The sequence below is a fragment of the Brachyistius frenatus genome, unplaced genomic scaffold (genome assembly GCF_029030835.1).
Source record: "Brachyistius frenatus isolate BFR_SWC_R1_liver_20210118 unplaced genomic scaffold, ASM2903083v1 Contig_14, whole genome shotgun sequence".
In the NCBI taxonomy this organism is placed as follows: domain Eukaryota; kingdom Metazoa; phylum Chordata; class Actinopteri; family Embiotocidae; genus Brachyistius; species Brachyistius frenatus.
In genome coordinates, this window is record NW_027210613.1 from 2,133,159 (window position 1) to 2,148,632 (window position 15,474).

At 43.9% G+C, this 15,474-nt stretch overlaps 2 protein-coding genes across 3 annotated transcripts; one reads left to right on the plus strand and one right to left on the minus strand.

Moving 5' to 3' along the window:
- The first annotated feature begins 56 nt into the window (after positions 1-56).
- LOC138617824 (E3 ubiquitin-protein ligase rnf146-like) lies at positions 57-4,452 on the plus strand. Its single transcript, XM_069693131.1, has 3 exons — positions 57-180; positions 787-846; positions 1,633-4,452. Exon 3 carries the CDS (start codon positions 1,634-1,636, stop codon positions 2,786-2,788), a length of 1,155 nt encoding a protein of 384 aa, XP_069549232.1. The 5' UTR covers positions 57-180; positions 787-846; position 1,633; the 3' UTR covers positions 2,789-4,452.
- echdc1 (enoyl CoA hydratase domain containing 1) lies at positions 1,147-11,567 on the minus strand. Of its 2 annotated transcripts, XM_069693133.1 has the most exons (7): positions 11,509-11,567; positions 10,124-10,195; positions 8,765-8,940; positions 8,506-8,648; positions 6,668-6,720; positions 6,445-6,525; positions 1,147-6,334 (listed from the first exon to the last, which is right to left on the minus strand). In XM_069693133.1, exons 2-7 carry the CDS (start codon positions 10,186-10,188, stop codon positions 5,917-5,919), a joined length of 936 nt encoding a protein of 311 aa, XP_069549234.1. In that variant the 5' UTR covers positions 10,189-10,195; positions 11,509-11,567; the 3' UTR covers positions 1,147-5,916. The 2 variants fall into 2 exon arrangements, with proteins under 2 accessions (XP_069549234.1, XP_069549235.1); XM_069693134.1 differs by lacking the exons at positions 10,124-10,195; positions 11,509-11,567 and having other exon boundaries at positions 8,754-8,839.
- Between the last annotated feature and the right edge of the window lie 3,907 nt (positions 11,568-15,474).

Here is a 15,474-nt window from a genome sequence, read left to right on the forward strand (position 1 = left end):
CACGCACGTTACGTCGTTTTTTTCATTTTCTTTTTTTTTTATTTTTATCTCGGCTTCTCTTTTTTTTCTCGGAGGAAAACAAAGCCAGTTAACGGTGGAAGTCGGGAAATTAGCATCGGGAACGGACTCCTGTCACCGGATCTGTAACAGTAAACCGGGTCCGCACCGCCAGCTCTAACGGTACGGCACGTGACGCGGGCGTCGCGTTGTTGTTGTTTAATCGAGATAAAATGTCTCTCCGTAACTGTTTGTGTCGCCCTGCTAAAACGAGCTAGCGCCGTCAAATGAACTCCGTCTACTTGCTGGAGTCGGACTGCTGCTCTCAGCTCAGCTCACCACAACAGGCTTCATTGTTGTGAAGGTTATGAAATCGCTCTGCGTTAACGGTTTTGACTTTTCTTCCTGCCCGCCGGCTGCTGCGTATTCACCGTTAAAGCTGAACGAGTCCGCCTGTCAAACCGTTTCAGTGTTAACGTCACGTTTTACTTTTTGTTAAAACGTCAGATGTGTTCACGAATCAATCCCACCGTGAAGACGGCTCGGTTGAACGAGCAGACTGACCGTCGTCGGACTAACAGTGCAGCTCTTTGTTCAACACAAGTCACCTCTTACATTTCACCCATAACTAATACATCTGATCCGTAATGACGTCACACCTCGTTGGACGTCTTACGTCACAATTGCGCTTCCTGTCAGGATCGTCTGAGACGAAACACATTTTCACCAACTGCTCTCTCTCTCTCTCTGTTGTTGTTGTTGTTGTTGTTTGTTTCTTTCTTTCGGCAGTGGCAAGTTTGAAGGTCCGACAGCTCTCCTCATGATACATCAGCTTTAAGGCTACTTCGAGTAAGTATCAGGTGGTTCCTGTGTGAGGGGACAGTTTTATTTCACCTAATGTGACAAAAAAAACAACGTGTATTGAGTGTGAAGTGTCATCACTCCAGCTGTGAATTTTTTTTTGTTCTATTCAGCTGTAAGGAACAATAATAATGTTCAAAATGGATCCAGTGCATGTTTAACTATACAAAAAAAACGTTAGTTTTTGCCCACTTGATATCATTTTATTTGTGTCGTGTAATTGAGTTTTCACCGTTCTCAGATCCATTTACTGGTGAAAATTCATTTGGTTTCAATTAAAGAGTCATATTCATGCAGGTTTCTTTATTTAGCATGAGCAAAAACTAGACATTAAATACATTTGTTTTATTTATCTGTAATCTGTTTTTTTTTGTTTTTTTTTTTTAGGCCTCTATTTGGGGGAAAACAATATTTTTGATCATTTTATCATCTGTAGCCTCCAGACGGGTCAAAGTGACCTGAACAGTATGTCTGTAATACAAACGTAGGGTTGTTGAACATATTAAACACTTAGTCGTTTACCTTTTGCGTGTTCATTACTCGAATTAATCCCAGCAGAAAACATGTCACGCACCAAACATTATTACAAATATTTCCTGTATTTTTAAACTTTGAACATTTTACCACAACATAACAGGAGGCTTAATTTATTAAGTTTGTGTCTGGTTGAAAGTTGTGTTCATTTACCGAGAAGTAGCAGCCACAAACTGGACACATCAATGTAAATGTAAAATGTTCTCCTTACTGTTGTCCCTTTTCTTCAATGCTTTTAAGGATGGCTAGTTGCGGAGAGGTAGACCACTCTGTGAACTCGCTTCCATCCAGTAAGAAAGGCAGCAACGCTGGTGGTGGAAGCGGGAACAGTGCAGAATCATCATGCTCCGGCTCCAGCAACTCGTCCCCGGGCCTGTCTGTACCAGAGTGCGCCATCTGTCTGCAGACCTGCGTCCACCCGGTCCAACTGCCCTGCCACCACGTCTTCTGTTTCCTGTGTGTGAAGGGAGCATCCTGGCAGAGCAAGAGATGTGCTCTCTGCAGACAGGAAGTACCGGATGACTTCCTGGAGAGGCCCACACTTCTGTCACCGGAGGAGCTGAAAGCGTCGGCGGGAGGTCGGGGCGGGGCAGCGAGCGACCACGCTTGGTATTATGAGGGCCGTAACGGTTGGTGGCAGTACGACGAGCGAACGAGCCGCGAGCTGGAGGACGCTTTTTCCAAAGGCAAGAAGACGGCGGAAATGCTGATTGCCGGGTTTTTGTATGTAGCCGACTTGGAGAACATGGTGCAGTACAGGCGCAACGAGCACGGGCGCAGACGCAAGATGAAGAGGGACGTTTTGGATATTCCCAAGAAAGGAGTGGCGGGACTGCGTTTGGACGCTGAGGGTGTGACGGGGGCCGTTGGGGCAGCAAGCAGAGAAAACTCTGCTGACGGGGCTGATACCACAGTAGCAGGTGCACAGCAGCAACCGGCAACCGGTATCTCTTCCACTGTTACAGCCCCCTTGGCTACCGCCAGGCCTCCCACTTCCCTCGGGGGTCAGCCCCGCCCCAGTACTAGCCCCTCTGTGGAGGACGCGCTCTCCCAGCTGCAAATCAGCCCCAGGCCCACACCTTCCCACGAGCGGTCCGAGGCTGGCGAAGGAGAGGAAGAAGACGAGGAGGAGGAGGAGGCCTCACCTTCCAGGTCCTCTGACCCTCACACCTCCGTGGACGAGTCTGGCTCCGGAGACTGGAGCGATGACGAGGAGGATGAAGAAGAGGAAGGGGGAGACGGAGAGCGCGTGGAGCCCTGGGAGGACAGGCCACGGAGGCAAAGACTGAACCCAGAGGACAGAGTCCCTCCTCGTGCAGAGTCCGCCTCTCCCTCGTCCAGTAGCAGTGGGAGGTCCAGAATGCCCGATGGCCAGTGTACAGTGACTGAGGTGTGACTTGATCACGAATACCATCATCACCAAATGGCTCGGTTCCATTTCATTAATTCATTCCTCACTTTATGCTGTTGTTCACTCGATTACAGATCAGATGTGGGTGGATTGCTTGATGAGGGAGAAACGAGGCACTACACATTCAACAAACATATTTTCCTCCATGTTCGCTGCCTCTTTTTTGGTTCACAATGATCTGGATGTATCCGTTAGATTTGTTTGTCCGTCTCATCCTACATGTACTCGGTCGGCAGAAGTTTGTTTTGATGTTCTGTAACTGAGCGTTCTCGTACTGAGAGAGGAGGCACGGCTCGGCAAACAGTCAGATGGATAATCAATGTTGTTGTGAGCCACAAAATCTCACCGCCTTTTATTCGGAACATCATGTGAGGGAGGCGCAGCAGATTTATTGCGTTCGGCCGTCATCAGTCTGCTCACTTTCAGTTGCGGGCGTATCGAGTCTGTTCTTTTTAAATTCCAATTAAGTGGGAAAAAGCAACTTATTAACCTGCTTCCGATTAACCAAGCTAATCTTGTGTTTACATGTATTATCTAGTACCCAGAGGGCTTCTGGGAGTCCCGGTCAGATTTGCGACTCGCAGTGAAAGGAGGCATAAATGGGGATGTTGCTCCTGGAAATGGATCGGAGTCATTACTGTGAACGGCTGCATTCTAATCGTCTTCACTTTAACTCTCTCAGCTAACATAGCGCGCAGAAATCGACTTATTAGAGCTCCAGTCGTGTGACTACTCTCACAGAGAACTTAATCCTTGAGAACTTGTTCCCGACCTCCTCCCTACTTAAATGATTACCTTCAGATTGAACTGATTATGAAGCCTTTCCTTCAAATTTCTCAAACTGTAGAGTCAGGAAGTCTTTCATTTCAGAGCCGGTTGTGGTTTGAAGAAAATCGTCAAGTTGTTTATCCAGATGAAGAAAGGAAACCGACGACGACCTTGAGATGTTTGGGTGTTTACATTTCACACTTAATAATTAACTACATAGTAACTTAATTCAGGAGCCCACGGGATATCTGGCTACCTACTTAGATTTGTCTTTGACTTGATTTCAATTAACCTGCAGTTTTCTGAAACTCTGAATTCTGTCGAGATTTAAAAAAAAAAAAAAAATCCTGTTTGAATGTGCGTAATAGAAATACATATCAGATATATTTTAACTTTTCCCAGCCTTTAAGCATTGGCATTTTAATGTGAAATATCAGTGTTTTCCCTTTAAAGGTGTTGAGGCCCCTGTAGCCTGACTAAACTATTCTCAATTGGTGTGTTTCTAAAGTTTAGTGGTTTGTGCATGTTTGAAGAGAGAGTTATTTAAACACTACTAGCTGGCAGGAAGCAGAGAATTGATGTTTTTTGGGTTAAGTTTAAGTAAATGTTTTTATTTTGTGTTTGTTTGTGTGTTTCTTACGGTTGTAAATCCTCTTATGTGATGTCTGAGGGAGTAAGAGAACAAGAACATGCCATTGATATTGGCCATCCTGCAGAAATTTCAACTTGTGTTATTTTTGTATTTCTTACATGCCGACATCATGAGCCCAGTTTTAGATTTTCCATTCTGAAGAATAAAGTTTGTGTAACAGCTTTTGCTTGGCAACTTTGTTTGTCATATGGTTTGTAATTTAAGAATAAACTGTCATTTCATCATCCTACAGGGATATTTTTGTGCTTTTCTTTCAATAGTTTGGTGATTTTTGGCTTCTTGTTTTACTGGTACGACGCATGTCAGCTTGGTTTTCTATCTTGAGTGTCACATTATGCAGCACAATCAATGGGCCCCATTTTAAGAAAGCTTTTACCTCCTTTCTCCACCAAGTGTTTACGACTTTCCTTCATTCACCTGGTAGGTGTTCGGTATTCCGACGACAGCAGGTATTAACACTCCAGCTGGGTGTCGAGCCAGGAAACATGACCTCTGGACGGGGAACCGGAGATAAAGGTCTGGCGTCCTCCAGGGATCCGTCCCGTTCTCGCCAGCTCAGTCTGTGCACATTTGTGCTTCAGTAATGCTTCATTTGCCGTTTGGAGTAATATGCAACGCAATATTCAGGATGTTTATTTCAACTGTTATTAACTGTAATTTAACCAGTGCCTCGGCACCTTTCAAGCTTACTGATGCAGAGATTAGCACTATTGAGCCAAGTAGTTCAAATCAGTTAGATAATGCTCACGCTTACAACCGAGAATCTCCCAGTACAACAGAAACGAAGAGAGGGCTGATAAAGGCCATGATGACATCATGAGCACTGATGAGCTGAACTAACCTACAGAGGCAGGTAACAGAGGAAAGCAGCGTTTCCGTCAGTCCAGCAGACAGATGCTGATGCCTCATCATGCTCGTTATATATCATCAGTTTCTGTCTTCCTCAGCTCGGCTCAGCCTGCAATGATCTCCTCATTACTATAAATCACATTGTCAAGGGAACCGGAAGAAAGACTGTGTTCGTTTGTTTGATGGGGACAGAAGGGATTTAGAAGAATATAAAACCAGAATACTGAGCTCCTACATCATTTTCACTGTTATAATTGTATTAAGGAGGTAAATCGAAAAGAGAAGAGATACAGAGAGAGGGAGAGGGCAGCGAAGAAAGCCCCGCCCCCTTTACCTGGTGGAGTTTCTACATTGTGTTTCTGCTATGATTACACAGTACAAATGTGATCACAGATCATTTCCCCGTATACATACGTATCGCGTCAAAAATAGGCGTCGGGTTTATTTTATAAATGAGGCGACGCACACGCAAGGCGTCAGACGCAGCAGAGTAGTGCGTCTCAACGGGCAGTGTGGATGCCTCCCCTCATTTATAAAATAGACCCGACGCCTATTTCGGGGATTTCTTTGCTGCACTCTCTCCTCCTTCTCTGTGTCGGTGTGAGTACTTGTGTGTGTGTGTCTGTGTCTCACCTCAGAGCGAGGGTAGATATAAACCACCTGCCTGCTGTTTGGTTACAACTCGTCACTTGCTGGGCCTCAAAACTTCTATATTAATGGTCATTATCAAAGAGAAACTCACTGATTCAATGGGCGGACCTGCAGCCGCACAAAACAAAACAAACCAAGCCGCAGCTGACGCGTGCGTCCGAGATAACGAACGCGTGTTCCCGGCCTTGCTAGGTTATTTATGTTTGGAGTTACTGGCCAGGGCCTGCAGGTTAGCCGGTCCGCCCCACACCGTGCCAAACACATCCTTCTCAGTCCTCAGAGCCTCCGACAGAGGGAGTTCTCTTCCTGACAGCACGACCTTCTTCACAGCCTGGATCACCGGGGAAGGTCCTTTTGTGTAGCGGTTCAGCCAGTTTTCAGCCTGCTGTAGGAAAGCGTCCGCACCTTCTGCTTCCTGGTTGGCCTCCAGGACTCCATCTGCCAGTCCAATGTGAAGGCCGACTTCGGGGTCCACCTTCACAGCACCGCCGAGCAGCTTCAGTGCATTCTGGCTTCCAACAACGCGGACAAGTCGTGCGGCGCCGCCCCATCCAGGGACCAGACCCATGTGTTTATGGACAAACTGGATCACACTGCCTGAGGCCATCAGCCTATGGGAGGATGACGGACACATGCTCGATTACTTTTAGATCAAATGCAGTGATATAAAAGAGATCCTCTGGAGTTTTCCGTCTTTTATTCACTAATGTAAAAACATCACCTGAAATCACAGGCGGTGGTGAGCTCTGCGCCTCCTCCCAATGCTCTCCCCTCCACCAGAGCAACAGAGATGAGAGGCAGCCTGCATTGAGAAAACTGCTCTGTCAGCATACTGTGGTGTACATTACATAACGCCTTAACTCCTTCAAGATCATTATCGCTACTGCTGCCTCTGTAGTTTGCAAAAATACCAAGTGTAGAGGAAACCGAGAGCCCTCACTTACCTGAGCAGCCTGGTCAGAGCGTTCTGCATGAACATACACATTTTCATCCCATCCTACAAGACAAGAGAGGCATCATTTAGATGTCTTTGGTAAACCCACACTGAGAATAAAGAAAGGTTGAGGGGTGCAAGCAGACTCATACATACAGTTCATCCGGAAAGTATTGACAGCGCTTCACTTTTTCCATATTTTGTTATGTTACAGCTTTATTCCAAAATGTTTTAAATTAATTTTTTCCCTCAACATTCTACACACAATACCTCATAATGATAACGTAAAAAAAGTTTGTTTAAAACTTTTGCAAATCTATTAAAAATAAAGAACGAAAATATAACACGTACATAAGTATTCACAGCCTTTGCTCAATACTTTGTTGAAGCACTTTTGACAGCAATTACAGCCTCAAGTCTTTTTGAGTATGATGCTACAAGCTTGGCACCTATTTCTGGGCAGTTTCTCCCATTCTTCTTTGCAGGACCTCTCAAGCTCCATCAGGTTGGATGGGGAGAGTCAGTGCACAGCCATTTTCAGATCTCTCCAGAGATGTTCAATGGGGTTCAAGTCTGGGCTCTGGCTGGGACACTCAAGGACATTCACAGAGTTGTCCTGAAGCCATTCCTTTGTTATCTTGGCTGTGTGCTTCGGGTCGTTGTCCTGTTGGAAGATGAACCTTCACCCCAGTCTGAGGTCCAGAGTGCTCTGGAGCAGGTTTTCATCAACGATGTCTCTGTACATTGCTGCATTCATCTTTCCCTCCATCCTGACTAGTCTCCCAGTTACTGCTGCTGAAAAACATCCCCACAGCATGATGCTGCCACCACCATGCTTCACTGTAGGGATGGTATTGGCCAGGTGATGAGCGGTGCCTGGTTTCCTCCAGACATGACGCTTGGCATTCAGGCCAAAGAGTTCAATCTTTGTTTCATCAGACCAGAGAATTTAGTTTCTCATGATCTGAGAGTCCTTCAGGTGCCTTTTAGTAAACTCCAGGTGGGCTGTCATGTTCCTTTTACTGAGGAGTGGCTTCCGTCTGGCCACTCTACCATACAGGCCTGCTTCGTGGAATGCTGCAGAGATGGTTGTCCTTCTGGAAGGTTCTCCTCTCTTCACAGAACAACACTGGAGCTCTGTCAGAGTGACCATCGGGTTCTTGGTCACCTCCCTGACTAAGGCCCTTCTCCCCCGATTGCTCAGATTGGCCGGGCGGCCGACTCTAGGAAGAGTCCTGGTGGTTCCAAACTTCTTCCATTTACGGATGATGGAGGCCACTGTGCTCATTGGGACCTTCAATGCTGCGGACATTTGTCTGTACCCTTCCCCAGATCTGTGCCTCAATACGATCCTGTCTCAGAGGTCTACAGACAATTCTTTGGACTTCATGGCTTAGTTTGTGCTCTGACATGCACCGTCAACTGTGGACCCCTATATGGACGGTGTGTGTCTTTCCAAATCATGTCCAATCAACTGAATTTACCACAGTGGACTCCAATCAAGTTGTAGAAACATCTCAAGGATGATCAGTGGAAACAGGATGAACCTGAGCTCAATTTTGAGTGTCATGGCAAAGACTGTGAATACTTATGTACGTGATTTTTTTTGTTTTTTATTTTTAATAGATTTGCAAAAAATTCAAAAAAGCTTTTTTCACATTATCATTATGGGGTATTGTGTGTAGAATTTTGAGGGGAAAAAAATGAATTAATCCATTTTGGAATAAGGCTGTAACATAACAAAATGTGGAAAAAGTGAAGCGCTGTGAATACTTTCCGGATGCACTGCGTGTACTGTCGATACACACAGTAAAAGATAAACCGTAAAGAATTTCTCTACTTTCCTACCTGTGGGTTCGATATTGCCCGCACAGCGTTCAGGTCTGATCCAGAGCAGAACGTTTCAGCAGCACCCTGAACGATGAGGCCTTTGCCATCTGTCCAGTCCTCCAGCTGAGACACTCTCTCCTCCAGATCCACCATCATACTCCCTGGCAGGAAGGACAAACCCCAAAAAATGTTGCTGAGTTGCAATATAATTTATGCTGTGCAAAATCTGAAGTAGTCAGCCTTGAAATATTCAGTGCTAAACCTACAGTCACTTTACCAGAGAAAGCATTCATGCGAGAGGGGTTGTTGATTGTCAGCACAGCTACACCAGAGTCCTGTTTCAGGAGATCAACAGAGCCTCCAGGAAAGGCCTGCAGCTTCTCTCTGATCTCCTCCTGGTTGAAGCCATGGATGCTGGAGTAAACACAGCCGCTGCTCTGTCTCTGCAGCAGCCTAGGAGGAACAACATTTACACAACATGTGGATGTCTTTTGTCTTTAAACTCTGTTGGCGTTTACTGATCAAACATGTGCTTTAAAGCTAAATGACACTTAAATTAGGCTGAACGTGCACTCAATATTATTAATACCTGATGAGTATGCAAGTGTCATTCCATTTTAAGTCATAATTATTAAACCTTTGTCCAACATTGCTGATTGTTAATCTCTTACTCATATGTAAGGCTACCAAAATTTACCAACCAGACAGAAGGAATTATTTAATTTCATATTTACAAGACACTTCCAGTTCCAAAAGACACAGTTGGCAGCATCAGCCATTCATCTATCCATTACTAATACCCGCTTATCCTTTAGAGGGTCCCTGAGGAGAATAGTAATCTCTGTCTGAATTTGAACTCCATAGAGAATCTTTCTATTTAAATAGATTTACAGAAATCAGTGGCAGCACAGAAACCAAAAAATATCCCTGAGCTGGACTTTCAGAACATGAAGAAAAGGCTGAAGCTCCTGTAAAAAACAGAATAATTTACTGGAGGTCATAAAGGTGTTGAGGGTTGAATAATTCAGATTTGTTAATTTTGCTTATGTTTAGTACAATAAGTCACTTAACATCATGCTTTCAAAAATCATTTAAATGTCTTTTATTATAAACTTTAATGCGAGTTTACCATCGTTAAGTTGATACAATTTCATTACATTTCATTCCCATCACTACAAAGTCTTTCAGGTTAAGTGGTCTGAATAACATTGATAACAATTCTATGTGTAATTGCAGTACGAAGAAATGGTATATATAACCGTCTGTTGTGCAAACCTGTGTCTGGAAACTAATGCCTGCCGTCACAAACAGGAGGATGAATGCTTTTAATACACACTTTCACCTCTCTGTAAATCAGCCTGAGGGATGTCTCATACGGAGCCAAACAAACAAACAAACAAACAAACGGGCAACATAAAAATCTACCATCACCAACCTTGACTCACTGTTGTCATGATACAGAATCAGGAGTTATTATTTTAAAGGCCGATCATTTTCCCAAGTGTCTGCGGCACCCCGACTAAATGCATTCGTTTGTGATTTGTGAACAAATAACGTGCGTTTAACTTCTTAGACTGGATGTTCCTTTATTTACTGTCTCCAGCAGGGTGATAAATAACTGGCTGGACTCCATTACCTGGCCCAGGTTCCACAGCGGCTGCTGCTCCTCACGAGCTGTCGCCTCAGTGCACAGAGGACCATCCTGCTGCTGCGGGGAGATGGAGATGGAGATGGAGAAGGAGATGGAGATGGAGAAGAAGAAGGAGAAGGAGATGGAGAAGGAGAAGGAGATGGAGATGGCGATGGAGATGGAGAAGGAGATGGAGAAGGAGAAGGAGATGGAGATGGAGAAGGAGAAGGAGATGGAGATGGAGAAGGAGAAGGAGATGGAGAAGGAGATGGAGATGGAGAAGGAGATGGAGAAGGAGATGGAGATGGAGAAGGAGATGGAGATGGAGAAGGAGATGGAGATGGAGAAGGAGAAGGAGAAGGAGATGGAGATGGAGAAGGAGATGGAGATGGAGAAGGAGATGGAGATGGAGGGAGGAAATATTGAGTTTTACCGCGACTTAATACAATTACCACAGAAACATCACGGAGGGATGTTAACATTTGCCCAGATGCTCTGCTGAAAAGAACAGAAGCTATTGTTTCTTTAGCATGTTGAGCAAGTTCCTTTCATTTTTATTCACGCAGCAAAAGGTCCTGAAGTGTTTAGTCAGTTATGTGACAGGTCACAGGTGTAATTGATAACATTCAAAACAGGTGCGCTCCAATTAGCTGAGCTCATCCCAGGTATTAGTATCATTGATGGAACTGAACCATCATTCATTAAATGTGTTTCACCTTTCTGACTTCAACTTGTCTACTTTGAGTAATTAAAAACAGCTGTGTGGCTCTCAACAGCCTCTGGTGAAGAAGGGCTTTTAAAGGGGCTTTAAAGGAAGCTCTGTGAAAATAGGAGAGCAGCACCTCAACATATCATTTCATTACTACCACAGGGACATTAAACCGCAGAGTTTAGTTGTATTAGCTCTAAACATAAAAGGATGTTATTTTGGATGCTGCCATTTAATTAACAAAAATAACAGCACCGCAAAAGACTGTTAAAGGCCTGACAAATTATATCAGATACTTCTTTCCAATTTAGCCAGTCTACTGTGCTGCTATAAATTCACTTTAATGTAAAACAGTCATCATTTATATCTGTATCCTTCCTAGTTGAAACCATTGCAATATATATATACACACACACACACACACACACACACACATAAACCGTTAACATTTCTGAATTAAAAATGCCGCAATGATTTTACAACCTTTTATTTTCAAGTAAACAACTAAAAATGTGGAAGCTGAATGTGATGAATACAAAGTCTAAGCGTCCCTTTCCAGCTTTAACACGTACGCATCCCACCAGCAGTGGAGGGAAGTCATATATTTCGTGAAACATTTTAATATTCCACCGTAATAATCGCCAACCATTTAATAATAAAAAAAAAAAATGAAGGCACCAACCTTGCTTAAAGACAGTCGGGTGGTGTTACTGTGAAATGTGCCCCCCTGGAAACCAGAGCTCGGCGGAAATAGTTAGTAAAATGTCTTTTGGCAGCTGCACAAATGTAGTTCTTCAACCCCCCCACAGGGGGGCGGTATAACACTGCTACGCCAAGCAAATATAATTTGGCATTCACTTGTAAACTATCACCGAGATATCCAAAAGATTTTTTTTTAAATACCCATACGCTGTGCGATACAGGGCTGATACGGGGTGAGATTCCTGTTGTGCAACCTACAAGGAGTAATTTATTGACCAACATGAACTGTAATATCATTCATTATAGGCCTATGTTGTGCACTGCACAGAGATCTGCTCTTTGTCAGTCTGTAAACACAGCATACTGAGGAACTGGCTCTGCAGACATGTCCTTATTCAGTAGTATTGACAGAGGGCTTTAAATATCATCTTCGAGTTACATTACAGTGTAGCCACAGCCAGTTGGCAGTTATCTTACCATAACCTATTGTCAGCTGAAGTTATCAAAACTGGAGTGTTTTTTTGGTGGTAAAACACCATAATAACATGTTGTGTTAGATTCGAGCCCCTAAAAAAAAAAACTACCTTTGCTTGACACTTATGAGCTGCCTGAATTTAATGTTAATATGTCAACATCTTGTCAAACTACTCATCTGAGGTTTGGTTTTATATATGGCCAAGACATTGAAGCAAAACCATAAACACTTTCAAATGACAGTGATAAACATAATATAAAAACATACTAAATATGGAGTTTGGAATAATAACAGGGTTGAGGTTAAGATTAGGCTTCCTGTCTCCTTAGCTTGAATACAATGTGGTACAGAGCCACCAGTACAAGACCAAGGCAAAATAAAGTAACTTGTGTTATTGGGTAGTGGGTGTGTTCTTGTTTTGCACCTTTGAGGATCCGTCCACTCCAGCTCCTCACAGAAACATGAAATATCATACAAAGAGGTGACACCTTTCTGAGGGGTGTAAAAAGTGTGAAATGCTCTGGGATCACAGTACTATGCAAACACAGATGTAAACTGCAGTTGACCTACAGGCACGTCTTTAAGACAATTCAGCACACTAACTTGAGCTGGGTAAAACTCAAGCCTATAAAAAGTGGGGTTTGTAACGCTTTGTACAGCGGTAGCTGAATATAAAAGAGACAAAGAGTTCAGACAGGGGAGTTAGAAACGAGGGCCTTTACACCGTGAAACAAACAGACGTAAACAAGCAAGAATGAGAGGATGATATAAATACCAAGAGATGGCTCAGGAAAAGAAGGGAAAATGTGTCAGGAACAGAGTGAGGTTGAGACACTTCCTGTCCCGTGGTCTGATCTATGGCTACTGGGAGCATAAATCCTTCACTTCTATCCACACATTCTCCACCGCTATTCACAGGCCCAAGCATCTCTGTGAGAAAAAAAACAGAAGAGGAGCCAAAATTGTCTTTCTATTTCTCCTGGATTACTGAGACTGAATCAAAGGCTTGCAACAAATTGTAGTCACATAATTGAACAATGATGTCCTTCATGACTGCAGTGCAAACAAACATAAAAGGTCATCAACAAGGATACACTGCACTGTGTCCAAGACTGCAACCGAGTCAACTCTGTTTAAAAGTGCACACCTCTACGGTCTATTTAAAAGTGGGGAAGGAATTCAGAAAGGTTGACGGGGAGGAACTCTTCCCAGGCCGGCATTCCAGACACGCTGACTCTCTGTCTTGCTCTGTACAGTACACTGAGCTCGGGCAGCTACAGCCTGTCCATAAATATCATTCTGTGAAGTGCAGCACCTGGAGGACACTGTGGCTTTGTGGAATCTGCATGCACAGTAGTCTCATATAAGTTAATGTAAGCAGTTGTTAGGTGTGAGATGGACTCCTCCTTCATGCACTGAAATTTTGAAACCATTTTTCTGACTGTCTGTCCACTTCCATACATCATCTGCACAGCACCTTTCAGCCTGCTTTATTATCCATCCAGATATCAATGACGCAGCCGCAGACTGATAATGGAGGCCTGTCTGAAATTACAGCCTGGCTAATGGGAGTCAGAGAGAGATAGATACACATTTCACACGTTGTCTATAGGCATGCACAAGTGCTGTTGCACGTATGCCTGTGTGTGTTTCAGTATGTGAGTGTGTGCGTGTGCTGTATGTGGCCTCTAAACTGATGCATCAGTGCTGATCGATATGCAGCTGTCCGGGGCACCACAGGATGTCAGGGAATGCACTGGAGCCAGCATGGCTTTATAACAAACGCACCGAGATAAGAAAACACACACCGATGACTGCGCTAACACACACACACACACACACACACACACACACACACACACACACACACACACACACACACACACACACACACACACACACACACACACACACACACACACACACACACACACACACACACACACACACACACACACACACACAGATCAGATCAGATCAGATCAGATCAGTGCCAGGAAGGGTCCATTTCAAAGCTAGAATAATGGCATGTTGGCAGGTGCCAGAGGCTCTCAGGGGGCCCGGAGGTTTCCTGTGAGGAGTTCAGTGGGGCTGCAGGGCAGAGAGCCAGGAGACACTGCAGGGCCAGTCGACACTTTTCAATGGAGGCACAAATGGGGATGTGGCAACTTAAAATGCTACTGAAACCACGGGCAGACATAATGCAGCCATTTACTGTAATATGGATCGTACATTTGAAACCAGCTCTCAACTGTGAAAACATACCGAAAGCAGTATGTATTCAAACTACTTTCTTAATAACTCATATATCTTGTAACCCTAATCTCTAATGGTAAAAGAGGGAAATATTTTTGCAGAGACAATGTTCCATGCATTGCAGTGGACTTGAGGCATGATGACCAAGAACCTCATTGCGGGTCAATCCGGCTTTACCATGCATACTGCCGTGCTTCTCTCTTTCAAAAGTTACAGCTGTGGACACACAGAGACCTGCTTGCCAAAATGTATCTTGTACACTGCTGACAACTAAATTGTAACTTGTTTTTGACCTACAAACTGAAGTAAGTGTACCCTTATAGTAATTTCTTCTCTGTGTATGTACAAACTTACCTCTTAAATGTACAAATGAATAATTTTGGCTTGTATTTGGCCTCAGGGACATCCCTCTTTAGAGTCCAATTTATAGGTTGCCACCATAGAGGAGAACTAGTTTCATTGGTACCGCTTTTTCAGGTCCAGGTGAGTATTCTGGAACAAAAAAGAAAACGGTATGTCATTGAGAAATTCTGGGAACATATTTGATTTCAGTGTACATAAATTACCTGTATTTATTTGCATGTGAAAAACTCTTATTGAACCAGAATTATTAGGATTCCTATGCAGCACAGTGAGTGAACTGTACCGATGCTTGTGCAGCAATCTGATTAGTTCCTTGTCTCTAGCAAGACTCAAACCCTCTGCATACACATAGTTTTCAAACAGAGTTCAGTTTTCCAGGAAAGCTCATACTACGTAACTTAAAATCTTAAGTCATAATACAGAAAACATTTTCTGCAACAAGTCGGAGGTGATATTAAATTGTTCCGACACAGTTGACATCACAAATAAACACAATAATAGCCCAAGTCTTTTCCCAGTAACAATTGGCACACTAATTAATAGACTGTAGCCGCTGTCTACACTTGGTGACAATCATTTTATGTATCTGCAGTCACCCTGTGCTGTTTGCATGACAGAATACAGATTATTCCCTAAATTCTTTCCAGTGTTGTGATTTTAAGCAGCATTGCAGATGAAGACGGTCAGCACTGCTAATATAATGGTTTCAGCATCTGGAGGCCTCCAGACTTGAGCAGAGGCCAGTCCTGGGAATCTACGCTCCTGCCCAGCCTTGAAACAGGAAAACAGGGTGACACAGCCAACACAGCGCTCCAGCAGGCTGGGCATCATCAGGAGAGAATGACAATATTT

What these genes read in the sequence shown, in the direction of transcription:
- LOC138617824 (XM_069693131.1), top strand. Translation starts at nt 1,634, where the DNA reads ATGGCTAGTTGCGGAGAGGTAGACCACTCTGTGAACTCGCTTCCATCC.
- echdc1 (XM_069693133.1), bottom strand. Translation starts at nt 10,188, where the DNA reads ATGGTCCTCTGTGCACTGAGGCGACAGCTCGTGAGGAGCAGCAGCCGC. An exon ending in GCTCTGACCAGGCTGCTCAG is followed by an intron (nt 6,526 to 6,667) that starts GTAAGTGAGGGC and finishes TTCTCAATGCAG; the next exon opens with GCTGCCTCTCATCTCTGTTG. An exon ending in ACCACCGCCTGTGATTTCAG is followed by an intron (nt 6,335 to 6,444) that starts GTGATGTTTTTA and finishes ATCCTCCCATAG; the next exon opens with GCTGATGGCCTCAGGCAGTG.